The 19,427-nt window shown below is 38.7% G+C and overlaps 1 protein-coding gene across 9 annotated transcripts in view; it reads left to right on the forward strand.

Annotated features, from left to right (window-relative positions):
* ULK4 (unc-51 like kinase 4) overlaps positions 1-19,427 on the forward strand; it is a 636,882-nt gene that overhangs the window by 217,163 nt on the left and 400,292 nt on the right. For all 9 annotated transcript variants that reach the window (XR_014310110.1, XR_014310111.1, XR_014310112.1 and 6 more), the window contains 2 exons: positions 5,289-5,340; positions 5,443-5,537. Coding sequence is in view for 4 of the 9 variants with exons in the window: in XM_082724762.1 (XP_082580888.1) it covers positions 5,289-5,340; positions 5,443-5,537 (147 nt within the window). In the remaining 5 variants the exon portion in view is untranslated. The remainder of the gene's footprint in view (positions 1-5,288; positions 5,341-5,442; positions 5,538-19,427) is intronic.

Consider the following 19,427-nt stretch of genomic DNA (forward strand, 5'->3'; position numbering starts at 1 on the left):
AAAGCAGCTGTCCAGGAGCTGCTGGCCTGCCTTTCACAGCTGTGGAGACAGCAGTCAGGCTGGTGTGATGGCCACTCGTGAGAAGGGTCCTGAAGGAGCTGGGCTTCCTGTTGTGGCGTTGTGCTTCCTGTTGGTCTCACTTCTCATGCTGGCACCAGGCATGGTTTGCCTGTTTGACCCATAGACCTCTTTTATTTATTTATTTTTGGGGGAGGGTAGGAAAATTCAGGACTTCTTACGTATGAACATATGAGTATAGCAATTAACATTTTATAAACATATTTTTCCTAACTAAAGTGAAGTTTTGGTCGTCTTATGTTTTAAAGGGGTGAGTATTTGGAAACAATTTAGCAGGGCACCTTTAAACCATTATTAAACTTTCAAAGGGTCCAGACAAAAGAGGACTACATAGCTGGTAATTGCTATTTTCCCTTCATAGAAGCGGTATGTCATCATACCCGAATTTCTCTCCAGTTTAAAAAAAAAAAGTATCTAGGGATAATATGAGCCTCTGGGGAAGTGCTGTGGGGAGATTCTCTGGTGAATACCATAGTTCTGTGGGGCCTCCATTGAACTGGGCTGGGAAATAGGAAGCAATGACATTAAGGAAATGCGCTCGGGAACTCATGATGTGTATTAACCTAATGTTCACTGTGTTTCTCGTGTCCTTTGGAAAATGCTCTTGATTAATGAGCTGAGGAAGAGGATTTTGTTGAGTTTTTTTTTTTTTTTTTTTTTTTTTTAAGGTCCTTGGCCTCATGAAGTGCAACAATAGCAGTGTGGTGGCTATCATTTTCTCCTAAAAAAGACCACACAATTCTAATTTTCAAATACATGAAATGATAAAATTATTCTGGTAAAATTTTTATAGAAAAGTATAATTATAATCTCCTTTATTAGTAAATCTTTACTTATCCTGAACATTGAGATAATTGTTTGAAAAGAGATCTACTTCCTGCCTTCTGCAGATTTTTATTTTAAGTGAATGCTGGTTTGTTGGTAGGTATGACCTCAGCTGCAGTAGATAGAGCAGAGAGAGTACACTCTTACATTTTTAAAAATATGGTGCTACTTACTTGGTCACTGCCACACAGATGTTCCTATTATGACCCCCCCCCCCCCGCCTTTTATGAACCACAAGTTAATTTATATACATAGTTTGCTGCAGGAGTTCATTCCCAGCTTCTTTGAAGTACTGAATCACACTGCAGAGCACTGGCCTGCCCTCAAGGTGCTGCTTTTCCTTCTAGATGGTACCATTTTTGGGTCCCCATTCCTCCATGCAGGGAGCCTGGCTGTGGGACAGGTATCTATCCTCTCTGCTCCTCTGCGAAAACTTTCAGCTTTGAAGCTTGTGCCCTCAGAAGGTGGTTTTGTGCTCATACAGATTCCTGGATCATTGCCCCTCATGCCTCCGAATCTTCCAGCATTGAGCTCACTGCTAGTGTCTCCATGCTGCATCTGTCCATGTTCTTGGAAAACCAAACCTCACTTGGACCATCCTTCAACACTTCAGCCTCTCAGCCTCTCCACCACCTCTTCCCTCAGGAGTTTGTCTTCCTTCTCTCAGCTACCTGCACCCATGACATTTCCAGGACCAAATTGTCTGGCCACCATCCCTGATTCTCATCTCACTTCCTCTGCTCCCCATGCCCAACAGCCCTTTGATTACTCTGAGACTTAAATTGGTCTTAGCACTTTCCACTTACCATCCTATCCTGCCAAGGGATAACAGTGTCAGTTTTCTCTTCACCCAGCTTCAAGTCCCTTGTTCAGTCCCCATTATTGCCTTACACAAACCTGTAATTCCCTTTGCTTTCTTCCTCCAGTGTCTTCCTCTGGCAGACCCTAGCTCTGGTTCTATGTAATTCTCCACCTCCTGCTTTGAGTGCCTAATATGGCTAGAAAAAAACTCAATGAAGTAACTGGTCTCACTTTATTTTTTTTCTTTATTTTTTTGTAACTGGTCTCACTTTAAATTCATGACTGTTCATCTCAAGTGAGCCCTCTCTCTGTACACTGGCCCATCTAGCGTATTTTCCTAATTTACACACCTTCATGCATACTAGAAGAAGAAATGTATCAAATGTATTAATGTATCAAATGTATTAATGTATAAATGTATCAAATGTATTAAAATTGGTAAATCAATGAAACATTCAGGAGGAATTTTTAAAAATTAAGCTGGAAGCACTCCTGGGTATTTACCCCAAAGATACAGATGTCGTGAAAAGAAGGGCCATCTGTACCCCAATGTTTATAGCAGCAATGGCCACGGTCGCCAAACTATGGAAAGAACCAAGATGCCCTTCAACGGACAAATGGATAAGGAAGATGTGTTCCATATACACTATGGAGTATTATGCCTCCATCAGAAAGGATGAATACCCAACTTTTGTAGCAACATGGACGGGACTGGAAGAGATTATGCTGAGTGAAATAAGTCAAGCAGAGAGAGTCAGTTATCATATGGTTTCACTTATTTGTGGAGCATAACAAATATCATGGAGGACATGGGGAGTTAGAGAGGAGAAGGGAGTTGGGGTAAATTGGAAGGGGAGGTGAATCATGAGAGACTATGGACTCTGAAAAACAATCTGAGAGGTTTGAAGTGGCGGGGGTATGGGAGGTTGGGGTACCAGGTGGTGGGTATTATAGAGGGCACGGATTGCATGGAGCACTGGGTGTGGTGCAAAAATAATGAATACTGTTTTTCTGAAAATAAATTAATTAAAAAAAATTAAGCTAGAAGTATAAGGAAGAGAATAAGTTAAAAGAATCCCATAATTTCACTGTATAGATAACCCTTCTTGACATTAAAAAAGAAAAAACATTAATGCACATATATGGCTAGAAAGTTCCAACAGTGCAGAAGGGCAGAAAATGAAATGTAAAAGCCCATCTCCTAGGCTAGCATTTTGTCTTCCTAAAGGAAACCTCTGCTGGTGGTTTCTTGTCATTCTTGCTCGAAAATTTTTGTCCTCATCTGTGTTTGTGTATTATCTATATTTAAAAAAAATATACACAGGAAAGATCATAGTATAAACACTGTGCTGTGCCTTCTTCTTTTTTTTTTTTTTTTAAAGATTTTATTTATTTATTTGTCAGAGAGAGAGGGAGAGAGCAAGCACAGGCGGACAGAATGGCAGGCAGAGGCAGAGGGAGAAGCAGGCACCCAGCCGAGCAAGGAACCCGTTGAGGGACTCCATCCCAGGACGCTGGGATCATGACCTGAGCCGAAGGCAGCTGCTTAACCAACTGAGCCACCCAGGCGTCCCTGTGCCTTCTTTCTTTACTAAGTAATCCATAGACCTTTAAATAGATTTATTTAAGTCAAAAGACATCTTTCTCTGAATATTTTATTCAACATCATATTTACTCGGCAAAAGTTATGTGCCCATTTTGGAATTTTGTGAAATTATTTCAACCAAATTATTATGACAGGCTTATGTTGCCTGTTTAAAATTATTTATTATATTATTTCTTTTTTAGTTTTTTGGTTTTTGTAGTCATAGACTAAAAAAAAAGCAATTTAAAATATCTCATATGTTCAACTTTCAAAAAGCCTATGTCTTTGAAATTTTGTCTTAAAGGCAATTTGTGCTTATTTATTTAACTTATAAAATATGTACTCATTCAAGAAAATGTAGAAAATTATAGTGAGATTTGAAGGAGAAATTCACCCATAACTCCACCAGTTTCAGAAACAACCCCATTGTTAACATGTTGTTTACTTAGCGTGTTTCAATTCACATATATGCAGGTGTGTGTGGAAAACTGTATGTGTAATGTATATATATATATATATGTATACACACATATATACATATATGACTTACACTGATATGTGGTTGAGATTATGCTGTGTGTATATGTATAAATAGATTTGTATTCTTTTTTCTATTTAACTTCTTAAAGATTTTATTAGAGAGAGCAAGCAGGGGGAAGGGCAGAGGGATAGAGGAAGTAAACTCCCTGCTGAACACAGGGAGCCCCATATGGGGCTTGAGCTCACAATCCTGAGATCAAGACCTGAGCTAAGATCAAAAGTTGGATGCTCAACCGACTGAGCAACCCAGGTGCCCCTGGAATGTCTTAGTTCTTTTTTTTTTTTTTAAATCATTTTATTTTATTTTTTAAAATATTTTATTTATTTATTTGACAGAGATCACAAGCAGGCAGAGAGGCAGGCAGAGAGAGAGGGGGAAGCAGACTCCCTGCTGAGCAGAGAGCCTGATAGGGGGCTCTATTCCAGGACCCTAGGATCATGACCGAGCCGAAGGCAGAGGCGTTAACCCACTGAGCCACCCAGGCACCCCAGGAATGTGTTAGTTCTTAACTCAAATATGGGTTTAAGGATTTTCTTTCCTTTTATAGTGCAAAACCCTGTACATATGTTCTTTTATATATGTTATATATATATTTGTTTATATTACGAAGTATTTTAAGAGGAACCATTGGACTCATTTTCCCTCCATACTAATTGCCTACTTTTTTTTTTTAATACCACGGTAATCTTATACTTTATTTGGTATTTATTATTATATACAAAATGTATATATGTATTCTTTTGTGTGCCACAACTCCATTGTGGTGCTTCCACACGTCATCATCATGGCCATGCTGGTTATTATTACTGTTGCATTCAGATCTTGTGTTCACAGAATACCTCTTCTCTGTGTGGCTTTCAGCTGGGGACTGGGGAGCTCGTAGGCTTGCCTCTAGAACAGTGTTGGGGGTCACTGTGCATGGGGGCACAGGGCTTCGGTTGGGGTGGGGTAGCATATATATAAGAGGGACTAAGAACAATGGTGAACTTTGAAGGCTGTGCTTAAACTGCTGCCTCTTGGTGCTAAGTGCGGTCAAGGGTAGACAAGGCTTGACCTTCCTGGGAAAGGTTTGTTTCACCCAGTTGCGTGCATCCATACTAACTTCCAAGGTAGGGAGTAAGTGTAGCATATTGGAAATGGTTATGTATTAATTGGATTATCCTCAGTTTTATAGGTTGACCTTTCTGTGCTTTTATTGCTATGGCATTTATTCCAACATTAAATCTCATGGGTGGTGATCTGTGTTTAAAAATGACTATGGTTTACAATGTATATATTATTTCACATGATCTTATTTTAAGATGATGATTGTAGTGTTTATAAATTGCCTATGGTATGTAATACCTTCCAGGAATGATTTCAGTAAGAATGATGGGTGTAGTTTTTGGGAAAATATTATCTCTATTTTCTTTCAGAGTTATTTTGAAATCTTCACTTACTAATTTTTATTTTTTACAGAGTCATATTAAATCTGTAGACTCAGGAGAAACTAACATAGATGGAGCTATAGGTGAGTAGACCATGGAACATTTTGCATCTTTGTTTGAGGTACTTTGATATTGTGATTTTGCACATGAAAATAAACATCTGTAATAATTACCTGTATTCCTAGGACTGATGGCATCAGAAGAGTTTATCAAGATCACGTTGTCGGCTTTTGAAGCAATAATACAGTATCCTATTTTGTTGAAAGACTATTGCTCTACGGTCAGTTCTGGCAGCTTGTGAGAAAGATTTTTTTGTTTGCTTGGTATTCTGTATATAAAGAGAGTAATTTACATATGTTTGGTTTATATATGTTCCTCATATGAAATAACCGTTCAGAAAAGCTGCCCCCGGACGAGATGAACATAGGAAGTGTCTTCCCTCATTGATTTCTGCGGGATTACCAATGCTCATTGTTCTGTTTCCCTTCTGGTCCACACCTTATCCCCAGCTTGCTGCTTCTTGCTTCTTTCCTGGTTATTTGTTGTACCCAACTGCATAAACTCTTACAGCAGGGTTTCTCGGTCTTGGCACTGTGAGCATTTGGGGATGGACCGTTCCTTGTTGTGATGGCTGTCCTGGGCATTGTAGGATGTTTCAGAGTGTCCCTGGCCTCTGCCCACTAGATTTGGGTAGCACCCACTGCTTCCCCCTTTAGTGACAAACAGAAAGGTCTTTACTAGTTGCCAGATGTCTTCTGGACTGTGAAATTGCATCCATTTTAGAACCTCTGCCTGAGGGATCCTTATCCGAGTTGAGCGCTGACTTTAGAGGAGGGAGGAGAGGCTATTTGATTTCATTCTCACCCACAGAAAGCATCAAGAAAAGAAGCCAGGTAAGATGAGTACCCTATCATTTTCCTGTTTTCTCTAATGATTCTAGGGATTGACTGAACTCAGTAAGGCAATTCTAACTTGGGGTCTTTTAAGTGCTGGTAGTCAGTGGTGCCTGGGACTGGAATCATCTAAGGCTCATTTGCTTACATATCTGCCTCCTGCTGGGACTCTTCAGGCACTCTCTCCATCCTCTGTGTGGTCTCTCCAGCAGAGTGACTTCAGGGTGGCCTGAGTTCTTACATGGCATCTAAGGACTTGGAGGACACATGTTTCAAGAGAGTGGGGATAATTTTTTTTTGAGGGTAGAAAATTTCTACCAATTCTTTATGGTTATTTTCTTCTCCTTCTCTATTTCCTCTTTCTCCTCCTCCTCTTTAAAAGTGCCTTAAAACGTGTGTAGTTTAACAAATAGTTGCAAAACCAGTGCTTGAGAAATTGCCACTCTGTTGAAAAACCATGACTATAGCCCCGAATTCCTCTCAATCAGGATTCCTTTCCTCCTGGGAGAGACTTTCATGGTAATCATTCCCATGTATTCCTTTGTAGGCCTGTGTATGCATCCCTAAACTATATAGATTGGTTTTGCCTGCCTTTATACTGTGTATCAATACTATACATGTTCATTTGTGACCCCCCCCCTTTTTGCTCAGTATTTGTAGGATATCTGTGTTGTTAAGTATCTTTATGGTTTAATTTTTCATTATTGTAATGTTGAAATATGAGTATATGCAGATATCACAATTTACTTATTTTTTTTTTCTCGTTAGGCATTAGGCTCTTCCTGGTTTTTAGCATTTACACAAAAATATTGCTGTGGAGATTCTTGTTTTTGTATTTTGTACCACATAGCATGCAGTATTTCTAGGATACATATTTTGGAGTGGAATTAGTGGTTATGGAATATTTGCAAACTCATTTTATCTAGAAAATGCCATAGTGTTTTCCAAAGAGGTGGTACTAACTTGTATTCACACCAGCACTACAGTACCCAATCCCCACATCCTTCTCAACTCCTGTTATCTCAGGCTTTTTAATGAATGAATATATAGCGATATTTTACCATAGTTTTAAATGGTAGGATCAAGACTACTAAATGAGGCTGAGTTATTTTTCAAATGTTTATTATATACTTGAGAATATTCTTTTATGAAATGCTTGTCCAGGTATTTCTGTGATTTTGATTTTGACTGTTGTATCATTTTTCTTTTTTCTTTTTTTAAAGATTTTATTTATTTACTTGACAGATAGAGATCACAAGTAGGCAGAGAGGCAAGCGGAGAGAGAGAGGAGGAAGCAGACTCCCTGCTGAGCAGAGAGCCCGATGTGGGGCTCGATCCCAGGACTCTGGGATCATGACCTGAGCCGAAGGCAAGGGCTTTAACCTACTGAGCCACCCAGGCGCCCCAGTTGTATCATTTTTCTATAACTTACTGAGAGAAGTGTGAATAAGTCTCCTTTAAGGCTTATGAATTTATTTCTCCTTCTTTAATTCTGTTTTTGTTTTATGTATTTTGAGACCATGTTATTAGGTGCATGAAAATTTAAATTCTGGTGTCATTTTATGAAATTGATCTTTTTTTTTTTGTGAAGTGACTTTTATTTCTAGTAATGCTTTTTGCTGTAAGGCCTATTATGTCTCATTTAATATAATCACACATACTTCCTTTTGCTTAATATTTGTTGATATATATTTTTCATTTTTTCCCTTTCAACAGCTCTCTATACTTACATTTTAGGTCTGTTTCATAGTAAATACTGTATAGTATTTTTTGAAAATTTAATTTGACCAATATTTAGCTTTTCCCTGGAACATGTACTCCATTTACATTTACTGTAGTTGTTAGTATATTGGGCTTCATTGTACCGTCTTCTTTCAGACTTTGTCATTCATATTTTCTCTTTTCTCATCTTTTATTCCTCTCCTTAGTGACTTTTTTTTTCATTTTTTCTCCGTAGGAATGTAGTATTTAGGTACTCCCTGTTCTTTTACTGCTTACTGTAAAATTTACATTATGTGTATTAATTTATTAAAAGCTGAACTTAAAAAAAAGCTCTCTTTTCTTTAATTAACATATCAGACCTTTAAGTAAAATACAGGTTATAGGTTTGAGATTGTAAGTTCCCAGGGCAGCCTCCTCAGCAGTTCCCAAGACTGTGAATGTGTGTGGAGGGGTTGGTGACTAGATCACTGTAATGATTTCTGCATTACTCTGAGAGCATAATCCCCCCTCCTCAGTGCCCAGCTGAGGGTAAGAGACGATGCAAAACTGGGTATGCTGGGAAGTCCCAAACTTACACCTTTCTCCCTGGCTCTGGTGCGCACGACCCCCCCTCGATAACCCCAATGCCACTGAAGCCTGTGTTTGCATTACTGGTAGGCATCTCTGTGGCACAAGCAGGTATGTGCTCCTGTGGTCTACTCCACTCTTTAGGTAAGACTTTCATTCAAGAAATTGGTCTGAAAGTTTTGCCACTGTCTTTTTCAGATCTCAAATACTTTTAAGATTTTGTTCATTTATATTTTATCTGGCATTGTATACTGTTTTCAGTGAGAGGGTTAATCCAAATAATCATACCTACTATTACCTGAAACTCTGTGATGGTCATTTTCTCAGCAATGATTTCATTGAGTTTTTCATTGAGCTCTTACTTGCTCCAGTGTTGCTTATTGATTCTTTATCCTAGTGAATAATCATTCCATGGAGAATTTGTTAAGATCCAGTATTTACACGTATCTGTACTTACATGTATGTAGGCGTTTAATTAGTTTATTACAAGACATGAAATGCCATCATAATAACTACAGCCCATATTATGATAGGAAAGGTACCATTGGGCTTCATAAAAAAATATTTTTTAATGCTATAACCCATGGGAAATCTTCTAATTATCTCTTCCTGAGCATGACTGGAATACATGAAATTGAAGATCCAGCACTCCCAGGAGCATAACATTGTTTCAGATGCTAGCACATACTGTGTTCAAGGCTGCTGATCAATACTCTATTATATGGAAGTGATTACATGCATTTAATTCTTGATGAGCACAATTGCTTAACTCAGATTCTTCCTAGAGTTTAGACCACTTAGCCCCTCAGAGTTGGAAATCAACAGTGTGGCCTACAGAGCAGTCAGAAATACATAATTATTGGGATTATACAAGGAATTTGTTCCCATTCATGGTGGTTTCAAAAAAAAAACTGTTTCTAATAGCAAAGAGAAAAATAAAGATGATTCTTAATTGGAAAATTATGGCAATAATATACATAAATCACCTCAAATATATTTCAGTTTCTTTTACTAAAAAACTAAGCTAAGTCATAATCTCCCCCCCCACCCCTTATTTTAAACAAAATCCTGCCCTTTTGTAAATTTTTAAGCTAAAGCCAGGAGGCTAACAAATACTGAGTAGTTTATCTTTAAATCAGATTTTTGGATTAAGAGTTGGTGAGGATGTAGAGCATGGAACTCTCAAAAACTTGTAGTGGGAATGTGAGTTGGTACAGATACTTTGGAAACCGGGTAGTAGCTATTGAAACCAAACATAGTATATACATGAGTCAGCAGTTTCACCTCTAAATGTACATTCAATAGAAATGTGAGCATATGTTCACTAAAATACACATAGAAGGATGCTCATAACTCCAAATGGGAAACTATTCAAATGTCCATCATCAACAGTCTGATGAATAAACAAATTATGGTTTTGTCCTGTGATGGAATACTATGTAGCAAAGAAAGTGAATGATTTATAGTTATACTTAAGAACATGGATAAATCTCACAAAGTTAATACTGAGACAAAGATGGCAAATACAAAATATTATATAGTTGCATTAAATTTGAGAACAGGTTTGTCTGTTACAAGCTAGGATATTCCTGGGGCAGGTGGTGGCTGGAAGGGGCTACAAGGAGACTTTGCAATGTACTTGTAAAGTCTTATTTTTATCCAGGTGCAGGTGCAGACATGAGTGTGTTCATCTTGTGAAAGTTAGCTGAGACATATGCCTAGGATTAGTGTACCTTTCTGTATGTATGTTATGCTGAAATTTAAAAAGGTTGCATAAATATAAAATTTTTTCCATAAATAAGTTAAAATGTGTTTATATCTTCGTTAAATACTTTTTTTTTTTGGCAAAGTAACTGATATGAATGAGCATATCTATTAATCAATCACCGGTATGGACTTGTATTCTATAGTAGTTTCCTATCGTTTCTGTAATAAATTATCAAAACTAGTGGCTTAAAACAACACAAATTTATTTTAGGGTTTTGGAGGTCAGAAGTACAAAATGGGTACAAAAGGGGTCTTTGAGGTTAAAATACCTGTGTTAGCATGCCTGTGCTCCTTTTGGAAGCAATAAGGGAAAAATTCTTTTTCCTTGTCTTTTCCAGCTTCCAGGGGCTATCTGTATTCCTTGGCTTATGGTCCCTTCTTCTGTCTTCAAAGGTGGCAGTGTAACACCTTCAGATCTCTCTCTCTGACGTCTGCTTCCCCCACTCCCCGCACCCTAGAGAGAACCTTGAGCAGGCTCTATGCCTGGTAAGGAGCCTGATGCTGGGCTCGATCTCACAACCCTGAGTCAAAACCAGGAGTCGGATGCTTAACTAACTGAGCCACCCAGGTGCCCCACTGACCTCTGCTTTTGTTGACACACCTCCTCTCACTCTGACTCTCATCTCTTAAAAGGAGGTCTTGTTTTTACGTTCAGCCCACTTGTCTGATCCAGGATAAACACCTCATCTCGAGATCCTTGATGGAATCATATCGACAAAATCACGTTTGCTGTGTAAGATAAGGAATTACCAGGTTTCAGAGATAAGGATGGTGCACATCTTTCTGTCTGCCATCATTCTGTGTACCACCGATTCCTATTTTTATCAGCAGCTTCATTGCCAGATTTATTCTGGTGCTCAAATTACACCAGATTTGGCCAACATAAGCCTTTCAAGTTGGCTCCTATGTCCTTGTGACATACCCCATCACTTTTTGAGTGTTTTTTCCCCTAACTTTCTGGCACAACAAGATCTTCTTGCTTCAGCTTCTAGCTTCTAGCCTTGGCTCAGTCATTTCCCAGTCAATTCTCTGAGGAGCCTGGGCTCCTTTTCAAGGGAGGTGGCATTAGTTAGGGCCCCAAGTGTGCTCTTCCTTCCTAGGATGTCTTGGATTCTAGGAAATGTGTACATAAAACAGAGCTAGGAAGTGGATACATGTATATACACATGGGAGCACTCAGGGCACAATCATATGCATGCTTGCATATGCCTGTACCTACGCACACACACATGTACATGTATTTTGAATCATGAGTTCACATTAAAACCTTCAAATCCAGTCCTTGTCCACATGGTCCTTTTTTGCCTTTCTCCATTTCATATTTATGTGTCCCTTCTTTTCTTTGTAAAAATTCTGGCTTCCAGCAACATCATATTCTCTCATTTGCTTAATTGTGTAAGGCATCTGAAATTGTTATAGAATTGCTTTACCCTCACCAATACAAAAACAAACAACGAAATCAGGGAATCAGGGAGGGAATTTTCCCCTCTTCTCTGCCTCCCAGATGTAACCCAAGCAAGATGGGGGCTGCATACTCAATGCTGTGTTCATAGGCACTGGGGTTGGTTCCTTTCCTCCCCTTTCCATGTTGTTATCATACTGATCTGAAATGCAGTTGATTTGTTTTTAGTTTGATTTCAATTGTAGGTTTTCTTTTCTCCTTCCTATCCTTTTTGATTTTATTTTTTGAATACATATAAGATTAACATGCTTCCAAAATCCAAAGCCATAGAAACAGATGTATTCAGAGCAGTGTCACTTCCTTCCCCTGGACATAGATCTCTTCTACCCTGTCATGGCTCCAGCACATCTTGCCTACTCTTACAGGTAGCTGGCCTCATTGTTTTTGGTTTCTCCTTCAGTGTTTCTTTTTGGTGAAGAGAACAGATGTCTTACTTCTGCCTCTTTCTTGTATAAAAGGCAACACACTCTACTCTTTTGCACTTTGCTTTTTTGTTTCATAATGGATGTTGGAAATTACTCCATTTCAATTCCTAGAACTCTCTTTCTTCATCAGAGCAGTATAGTACTCCATGGTGTGTATATGGATCGTAGGTTATTCAACCCATCTCCTGTGTTGGGACATGTAGTATCTAAGGTTTTTCAGTTATAAACAAATAGCCTCATGCTTATGCAGTTTCCCATTGCTGGAGGGGTATCTTCAGGGCCCATTTTCCGAACGGTGCTTGTGGGATCAAAGGATAAATGCCTAGGGTTTACTGTTTTGCTTCTTCCCGAGTAGTATATGAGAGTTCCTGTGTCTCCCAGTCCTGGTATTGCCAAGAGCAATTGCCAATCTTCTGAAATTCTGCCCCTTCTTGTGCCTTGGGAATTTCTTAACATCTTTTTAGGTATTTAATATTATAAAGAAGATTTAAGCAAGTTCTGGCTAGTTTTCTTAGTTGTTCTCCTCAAAAGGGGTGTTCTGTATGACCCACTCTGCCATTAGCAGAGGTGGAATTCATCTCTTAGCCATGTGTTCCCTGTATGTCTGATGTTACTTTGTGAGGAGGAAAGGGGACTGGAAGTTGGTGTGAACATGTTAATTACTGTGCTGTCAGAGATACCAGATTTTCCAAGGCCTGCTGCAATGAAGGAAGTGGTAAGTAATTTTCAAATGTAGGATAAGAATTTTAATCGAGTATCTAGAATAGTAAAACTGGACTTTTCAAATGATATACTTTCATCTATAAAATTTAAAAAAAAAAGAAAAACACCCCTCTACAGAAATAACAGTGTAAAGTTTACTTTCACCATAAATGATTATTTCAGAAATATACGTTCCACAGGTGAAATTGTTGCTTTTTCCTCTGTGAAAAGAAGAAAGTTTGAGTATGGTTACATTTCTCTTTACAGTTTAAAACTCCTAAGCTTCATGTTCATCATTTTTTAAAATGGAAACTAAGTCTCTTAAATGATAAAGTATCATTTCGGATATCATTGGCTTTAAGAACAACTGGAGTAAGGGTTTGCCTTGGGAGTGTTATTTATATATTTCAGTGCCTTTGTGATTGTTGAGCTTACATGTCCCAGAGCTGTTGGTAGCATCTCTAAGTCATAGGCATTCATTTCTTTTGGGACACTGAGGATGATCATTAGCAGCAACTGATGTGCAAACATGCACACACAGTTTTTGAATATGGGGTTTTGCCCGCTTTTTGAGCAAAGAAATAAAAAGTCCATAGCCTTGGAAATCTGCATTTTTTTAAAAGGGGAAATACAACTCTGTTTTTAGGACATGTCCTTCAATGACCTCTACCACAGATGAACATCTTTGTTTAAGAAAGCAATGCTGCAGCCATTAATGAAATATTAAAATTCCTTGGATTGCTCTATACCCAAATGTATTATCTCTACATGAATGAATGGTAATGAATGGTGGAATTTTACAATGGAATTCATTAGTGCAGGGGAGCATGATTAGAGTTGCAGTGGTATTTACTTAGATGGTGTATATGTTATTTATCAGTTCTGTGGAAGACTGTAGAAGAGGAGAGCACTGATGAACAAACCATCTAACTTCACAGTGGCAAAAGGTACTCACTGTGTATTGTCTCTGATGGTTCAGTCTCTTGTTTTAATAGGGAGATCTTGTACCAGTGAACAAAGCCATGCCAACTGAAGGTGTAGAACATTTTCTTTGTCATGTACAAGGTCTGATCTTGTTCTCATGGTTACCTCACTGTGCCCTGACAGTGATTTGGTGAAGAGGGTTTTTAGGTTTTTGCCCTTTTCCTCACTTCTTTATTACCCTGCTGCATTGTTGCCATTTGGCATTGGATTATCATGAAAGCATACCTTTATAATGTGACTCTTCAAAATGCAGATTGAGTTTTATCCTGAGTCAGACTGCATTCCCCATATATGATTTTAAAATCAAGAAGTGTTCTGTAATATGATTAACCAGTAATCATTCTTAGTGTTGGTATGATACGGGCTTTGAATTTCTCTGGTTCTAACAGAACTTAGCCCCAGGTTTAGATAAAAATCAAGGAGTGCTATGTACAAAATTGTTGAATCATTATGTCGTACACCTGAAACTAATATAACACTGTATGTTAACTACATTGGAATTAAAATTAAAAACTTAATAAAAATCAGGTGGTGTTAAGGAAGAAAATAACACATGAATAGTATTTAAAAGTACACTGGGAAGAGGGCACCTGGGTGTCTCAGTGGGTTAAACCTCTGCCTTCAGCTCAGGTCATGATCTCAGGGTCCTAGGATCGAGTCCTGCATCAGGCTCGCTGCTCGGCAGGGAACCTGCTTCCTCCTCTCTCTCTCTCTCTCTCTCTCTCTCTGCCTACTTGTGATCTCTGTCTGTTAAAAAACTTTAGGATGAAAAAAAAAAAGAGAAGGCTGAAGTCACATCTTGGTTGGCATGGGGGAGCTGGAGGCACACTAATGACAGGGTCTTCTGTGGGATTGGTTAGGGGAGCATATTTGGCTTTCTCTGGCCAGTCTTGAGTTGGGAGTGGCTCATGGTACCAAACACAGTAGAATTGGCTGTCATCCACCATGCTCTGACCGTCCCGAGCTGATTGCAGCAGGTGTGATTTGGCTTTCCTGCCCAGTTCCTGTGGAGGCTGTGGGGCAGGGTCCTAATTGTGACAGATAGTCTGACCACCGTTCATTTGTATAGTCACTTTCTCTGAAGCAAACAGCAGGAGAAGGTGAGAAGCTAATAAGAAGCTGGAGTACAGGGGCGCCTGGGTGGCTCAGGTCATGATCCCAGGGCCCTAGGATTGAGCCCCACATTGGGCTCTCTGCTCAGTGGGGAGCCTGCTTCTCACACTTCCTCTGCCTGCCATCCCCTTGCTTGTGCTCGCTCTCTCTCTCAAATAAATAACTAAAATCTTAAAAAAAAAAATACCAGAGTAAGTAAAAATCTCAGAGTCAGCAGTGAAGCATGGGAAAGTAAATAAACCACTGTACATTCCTAGAAATCTGGGAAAGGACCAAAGATTTCTTATAGAATTCAGGCTTGAGAGTTTTATTTAAAATTAAAGTTTGGGGTCACTTCAGCTGACAACTAGCATACAAAATCATATTAGGTTTTCCTTTCCTTCTTTTTCTTTTTAAGAAGAAATTGCCATTGTGTAGAATGAATACTTTTTATTTTATTTTTAAAAAGATTTTATTTATCTGAGAGAGAGAGAGTGAGTGAGAGAGAACGAGTGGGGGGAGGGGCAGAGGGCGAGGCAGACTCCCTGTGGAGCAGGGAGCGCAACACAGGACTTGATCCCAGGCCCTTGGGATCATGACCTGAGCTGAAGGCAGACTCTTTTTTTTTAAAGATTTTATTTATTTATTTGACAGAGAGAAATCACAAGTAGATGGATAGGCAGGCAGAGAGAGAGAGAGAGGGAAGCAGGCTCCCTGCTGAGCAGAGAGCCCGATGCGGGACTCGATCCTAGGACCCTGAGATCATGACCTGAGCTGAAGGCAGTGGCTTAACCCACTGAGCCACCCAGGCGCCCCTGAAGGCAGACTCTTAACTGTCCGAGCCATTGTGGTACCTGAACAAATACCTTTTGGGTTTCAAAACGTTTTTAAAATCCTATTCATATTAATAGGATGGATTAATATGAATAGAGTTATAGCAGCCATGTAATAAGTGGACCCCAAAAGACTTTTAAGTTTTTGGTATACTTACATATTTATCACTCATATATTTATAGTAAGTACCTTTCATAAACCACCTTTTAAAATCAAAGCACCAAGAGTACACTAGTGAGCTGGAATCAGACCCTGCTCTGAATAGGTTCAGTTTTGGTTGGAAGAGACCAGTGGGAAAAATTAAGATTGGACCATGTATGGTTTGAAGAGTGCTGCCTTGGTGGTTTGCATGGAGGTATAGCCAAGAATCCTTTTCAGTTGAGAGGGTCTGGAGATTATTTTTAGAGGGGATGATTTTATTCTTGAACTAAATCTTGAAGACAGGTAGGCATTAACTCCTGAGTGGGTGCCTCGGTGAGGAGTGGGCATTATAGCCAGAGAAATGTGAAATACTTTCATGAGTCATTTTAAGGTTTCTCCCTGTATTATTTTGAGATACCTGGGGTAATTTACTTGAAAATACTTAATCATAGAGGTATAAAATTCTATGCTTGAGTCTTTAAAAAAAATTTTTTTTTAATTTATTTATTTTCAGCATAACAGTATTATTATTTTTTCACCACACCCAGTGCTCCATGCAATCCGTGCCCTCTATAATACCCACCACCTGACCTGGTACCCCAACCTCCCACCCCCCCTGCCACTTCAAACCCCTCAGATTGTTTTTCAGAGTCCATAGTCTCTCATGATTCACCTCCCCTTCCAATTTACCCCAACCCCCTTCTCTCTAACTCCCCATGTCCTCCATGCTTTTTGTTATGCTCCACAAATAAGTGAAACCATATGATAGTTGACTCTCTCTGCTTGACTGATTTCACTCAGCATAATCTCTTCCAGTCCCATCCATGTTGCTACAAAAGTTGGGTATTCGTCCTTTCTGATGGAGGCATAATACTTCATAGTGTATATGGACCACATTTTCCTTATCCATTCGTCCATTGAAGGGCATCTTGGTTCTTTCCACAGTTTGGCGACCGTGGCCATTGCTGCTATAAACATTGGGTTACAGATGGCCCTTCTTTTCACGACATCTGTATCTTTGGGGTAAATACCCAGGAGTGCAATGGCAGGGTCAACACACACAAAACAGACAATCACATCAAAAAATGGGCAGAAGATATGGACAGACACTTCTCCAATAAAGACATACAAATGGCTATCAGACACATGAAAACATGTTCATCATCACTAGCTGTCAGGGAGATTCAAATTAAAACTACATTGAGATATCACCTTACACCAGTTAGAATGGCCAAAATTAGCAAGACGGGAAACAACATGTGTTGGAGGGGATGTGGAGAAGGGGGAACCCTCTTCCACTGTTGGTGGGAATGCAAGTTGGTGCAGCCTCTTTGGAGAACAGTGTAGAGATTCCTCAAGAAATTAAAAATAGAACTTCCCTATGACCCTGCCATTGCTTGAGTCTTTTTTAATGTTTGCCCCAGGAAAGGTTAGTTTGTACGTGACATGCTCTCAGGAATGCACCCTAGAGAGGTGGTTGGTTAGTATTTGAAAGACTTTAATCAGAAGTTCACACCTGTGAAGTATCTTTATCTTGATGACGCTTCTGTTAGAAGGATTTTTTTCTTAGGTGAAATGGGTCCATTTTTAAAGATACATGCATTGGCTGGAAGGAATGGGCAAGTGGCCCGCTGTTGGAAGGGTAGGAGAACCAGGTGAGCCCAGCAGGGTGGCGTTCTTGGCGTCCGACTCAGGTTTGTTCCTGAGTTTTGTACAGTGGAAGCCTTTAGCAGTCTGGGGAAGTCTGTGAATTCATTCTCAAGATGTTTTTAAATGCATAAGGCCAAATAAACTGCATAAGGATATTTTGGAAGCCATTTGTACTACTGATATACAGATATCAAGATATTTTTAAAAAAGAACAAATTCACCCTGCTGCTGGGCCCAAGTAATCCTCAGTCCTGTATTTCCAAGAGCCTTTTCTGTTTTTCTGACATTCTCTGCTGACTCACTTTGAGCACCCTTGGAGCTGTGGTCTTTTATTTTCAGGAGTATCCCTCTGTCCCTCTCTGCATGAGTGACCATGTGACTCCAGGGATTTGGGGCCAGAGGCTAGAATTTTGTTCAATTTGTCATCATGAGCCAATCTCTCTCAGTTTAGAGTTGCTTTCTCCTCTCTGGCTGCTATCTTGTGGGTTATATATCCGTAATTGTTTTATGGTTCATCTGGATTTTTTCAAAATAAATTCAGAGTAAATTACTCTAAATATCTCAAAAAGGAAAAAAAAAAAAGGCCCAAGTCATCATATGTATGGACTTCTTGGCCTTTAAATCTAACTCTTGGCAGTTATTTATTTCAAGGCCAGTGGCAGCAACAAAATACATCTCCCCCTGTGCCAGGAAACTCTGGCTCACCCACACATTCCAATTTATGTAATGTTAGTTATTTTACATTTGTGTTTGTTTCCCTTCTAGCCCTTAGTAGCTATTAAGTTTCGATAGTGGTGGTGATAAAAATACCTATACCTACGTACGGTGAGCTCACTGAAATTATTTCTGTGTCTGCGCGCACAGGTGTGTGTCTGTGTGAGTGTATGTATTTATATAGGTCTACTTATACTTAATATTTGTAGAAATGTTGAGATGTATCAGCTCTACAGATTTTTTTTCTTGCATTTTGTTGAGAGTAGATTCAGTAACCCTTCTGATTTGAATGGGAAGAGATCTAAATGTTTTATTTTCTTAGATTTTTGTTAAATTTTCTTCGTATTTTCTGCTAAATTCTACTCTAAGAACTAAATATGTTTCACTGTTCTATGCTCTAAAGTAACTAACATTTAAAAATTTTAATTTTCATCTTTTCTTTTTTGCTCGAATCATTGTATATTTAAGTGAGCATTTTGCCAAAGGTATGTGGTCTTGTTCCTTGTTAGCATTTGATAACCAGTGATATTTTCCTGAAAACTATTTATTATTTTGATTTATGTAGCTATTGAATAGAATATAAATAAAACAGATAAAGCTGTTTTTCAGTTTTTATCTCCCTTGCCTTGCTCGAATTGCTAAGCATCCAGACATTTTCAGTGTAATTTTATTTTTATTTATCAGTTCATGTCTTTAGGGGTCGTTTTCATTTGATAATGTAATCAGCTGTCTTGTTCAGCAAAAATATGAATTAAAGTTGAATAGTCAGATAATCTTCTGAATTGTCTTGTAGTTTTCATTTACATATTATAGCAAGCATTTTATTTCTTCATTACTATCCTCTACCTGTTATTCCTTCTAAAGGATTATTCTCATTTGGAAGGATTAAATTTCTATCATCCTGGGATGCAATTGTAGTTGCCTTCAGTCATTCAAAGGAAAACCATTAATTATAATATCATCTAATTTTTTAATGAACTAGATTTCTTCTTTTAAAACTGATGAAATATATTTTTAATACTGAAATTTACATTTAGGATGTATTTAAGATTGTATTGTATTTAAGGTATTGTTTGTATTTTTTTAAGGTATTGTTTCAGGCCATCTAGTGTTACGCCGTCCAGATTTTTTTGCAGGTTGATTGTGTTTATGAAATATAATGATGAGAGATTTACACATTCTATTTTTGAACTCTTGAAATCAGATCTTTAGTGAGG

This window comes from Mustela nivalis (genome assembly GCF_964662115.1).
Source record: "Mustela nivalis genome assembly, chromosome: 1".
Taxonomy (NCBI): Eukaryota; Metazoa; Chordata; class Mammalia; order Carnivora; family Mustelidae; genus Mustela; species Mustela nivalis.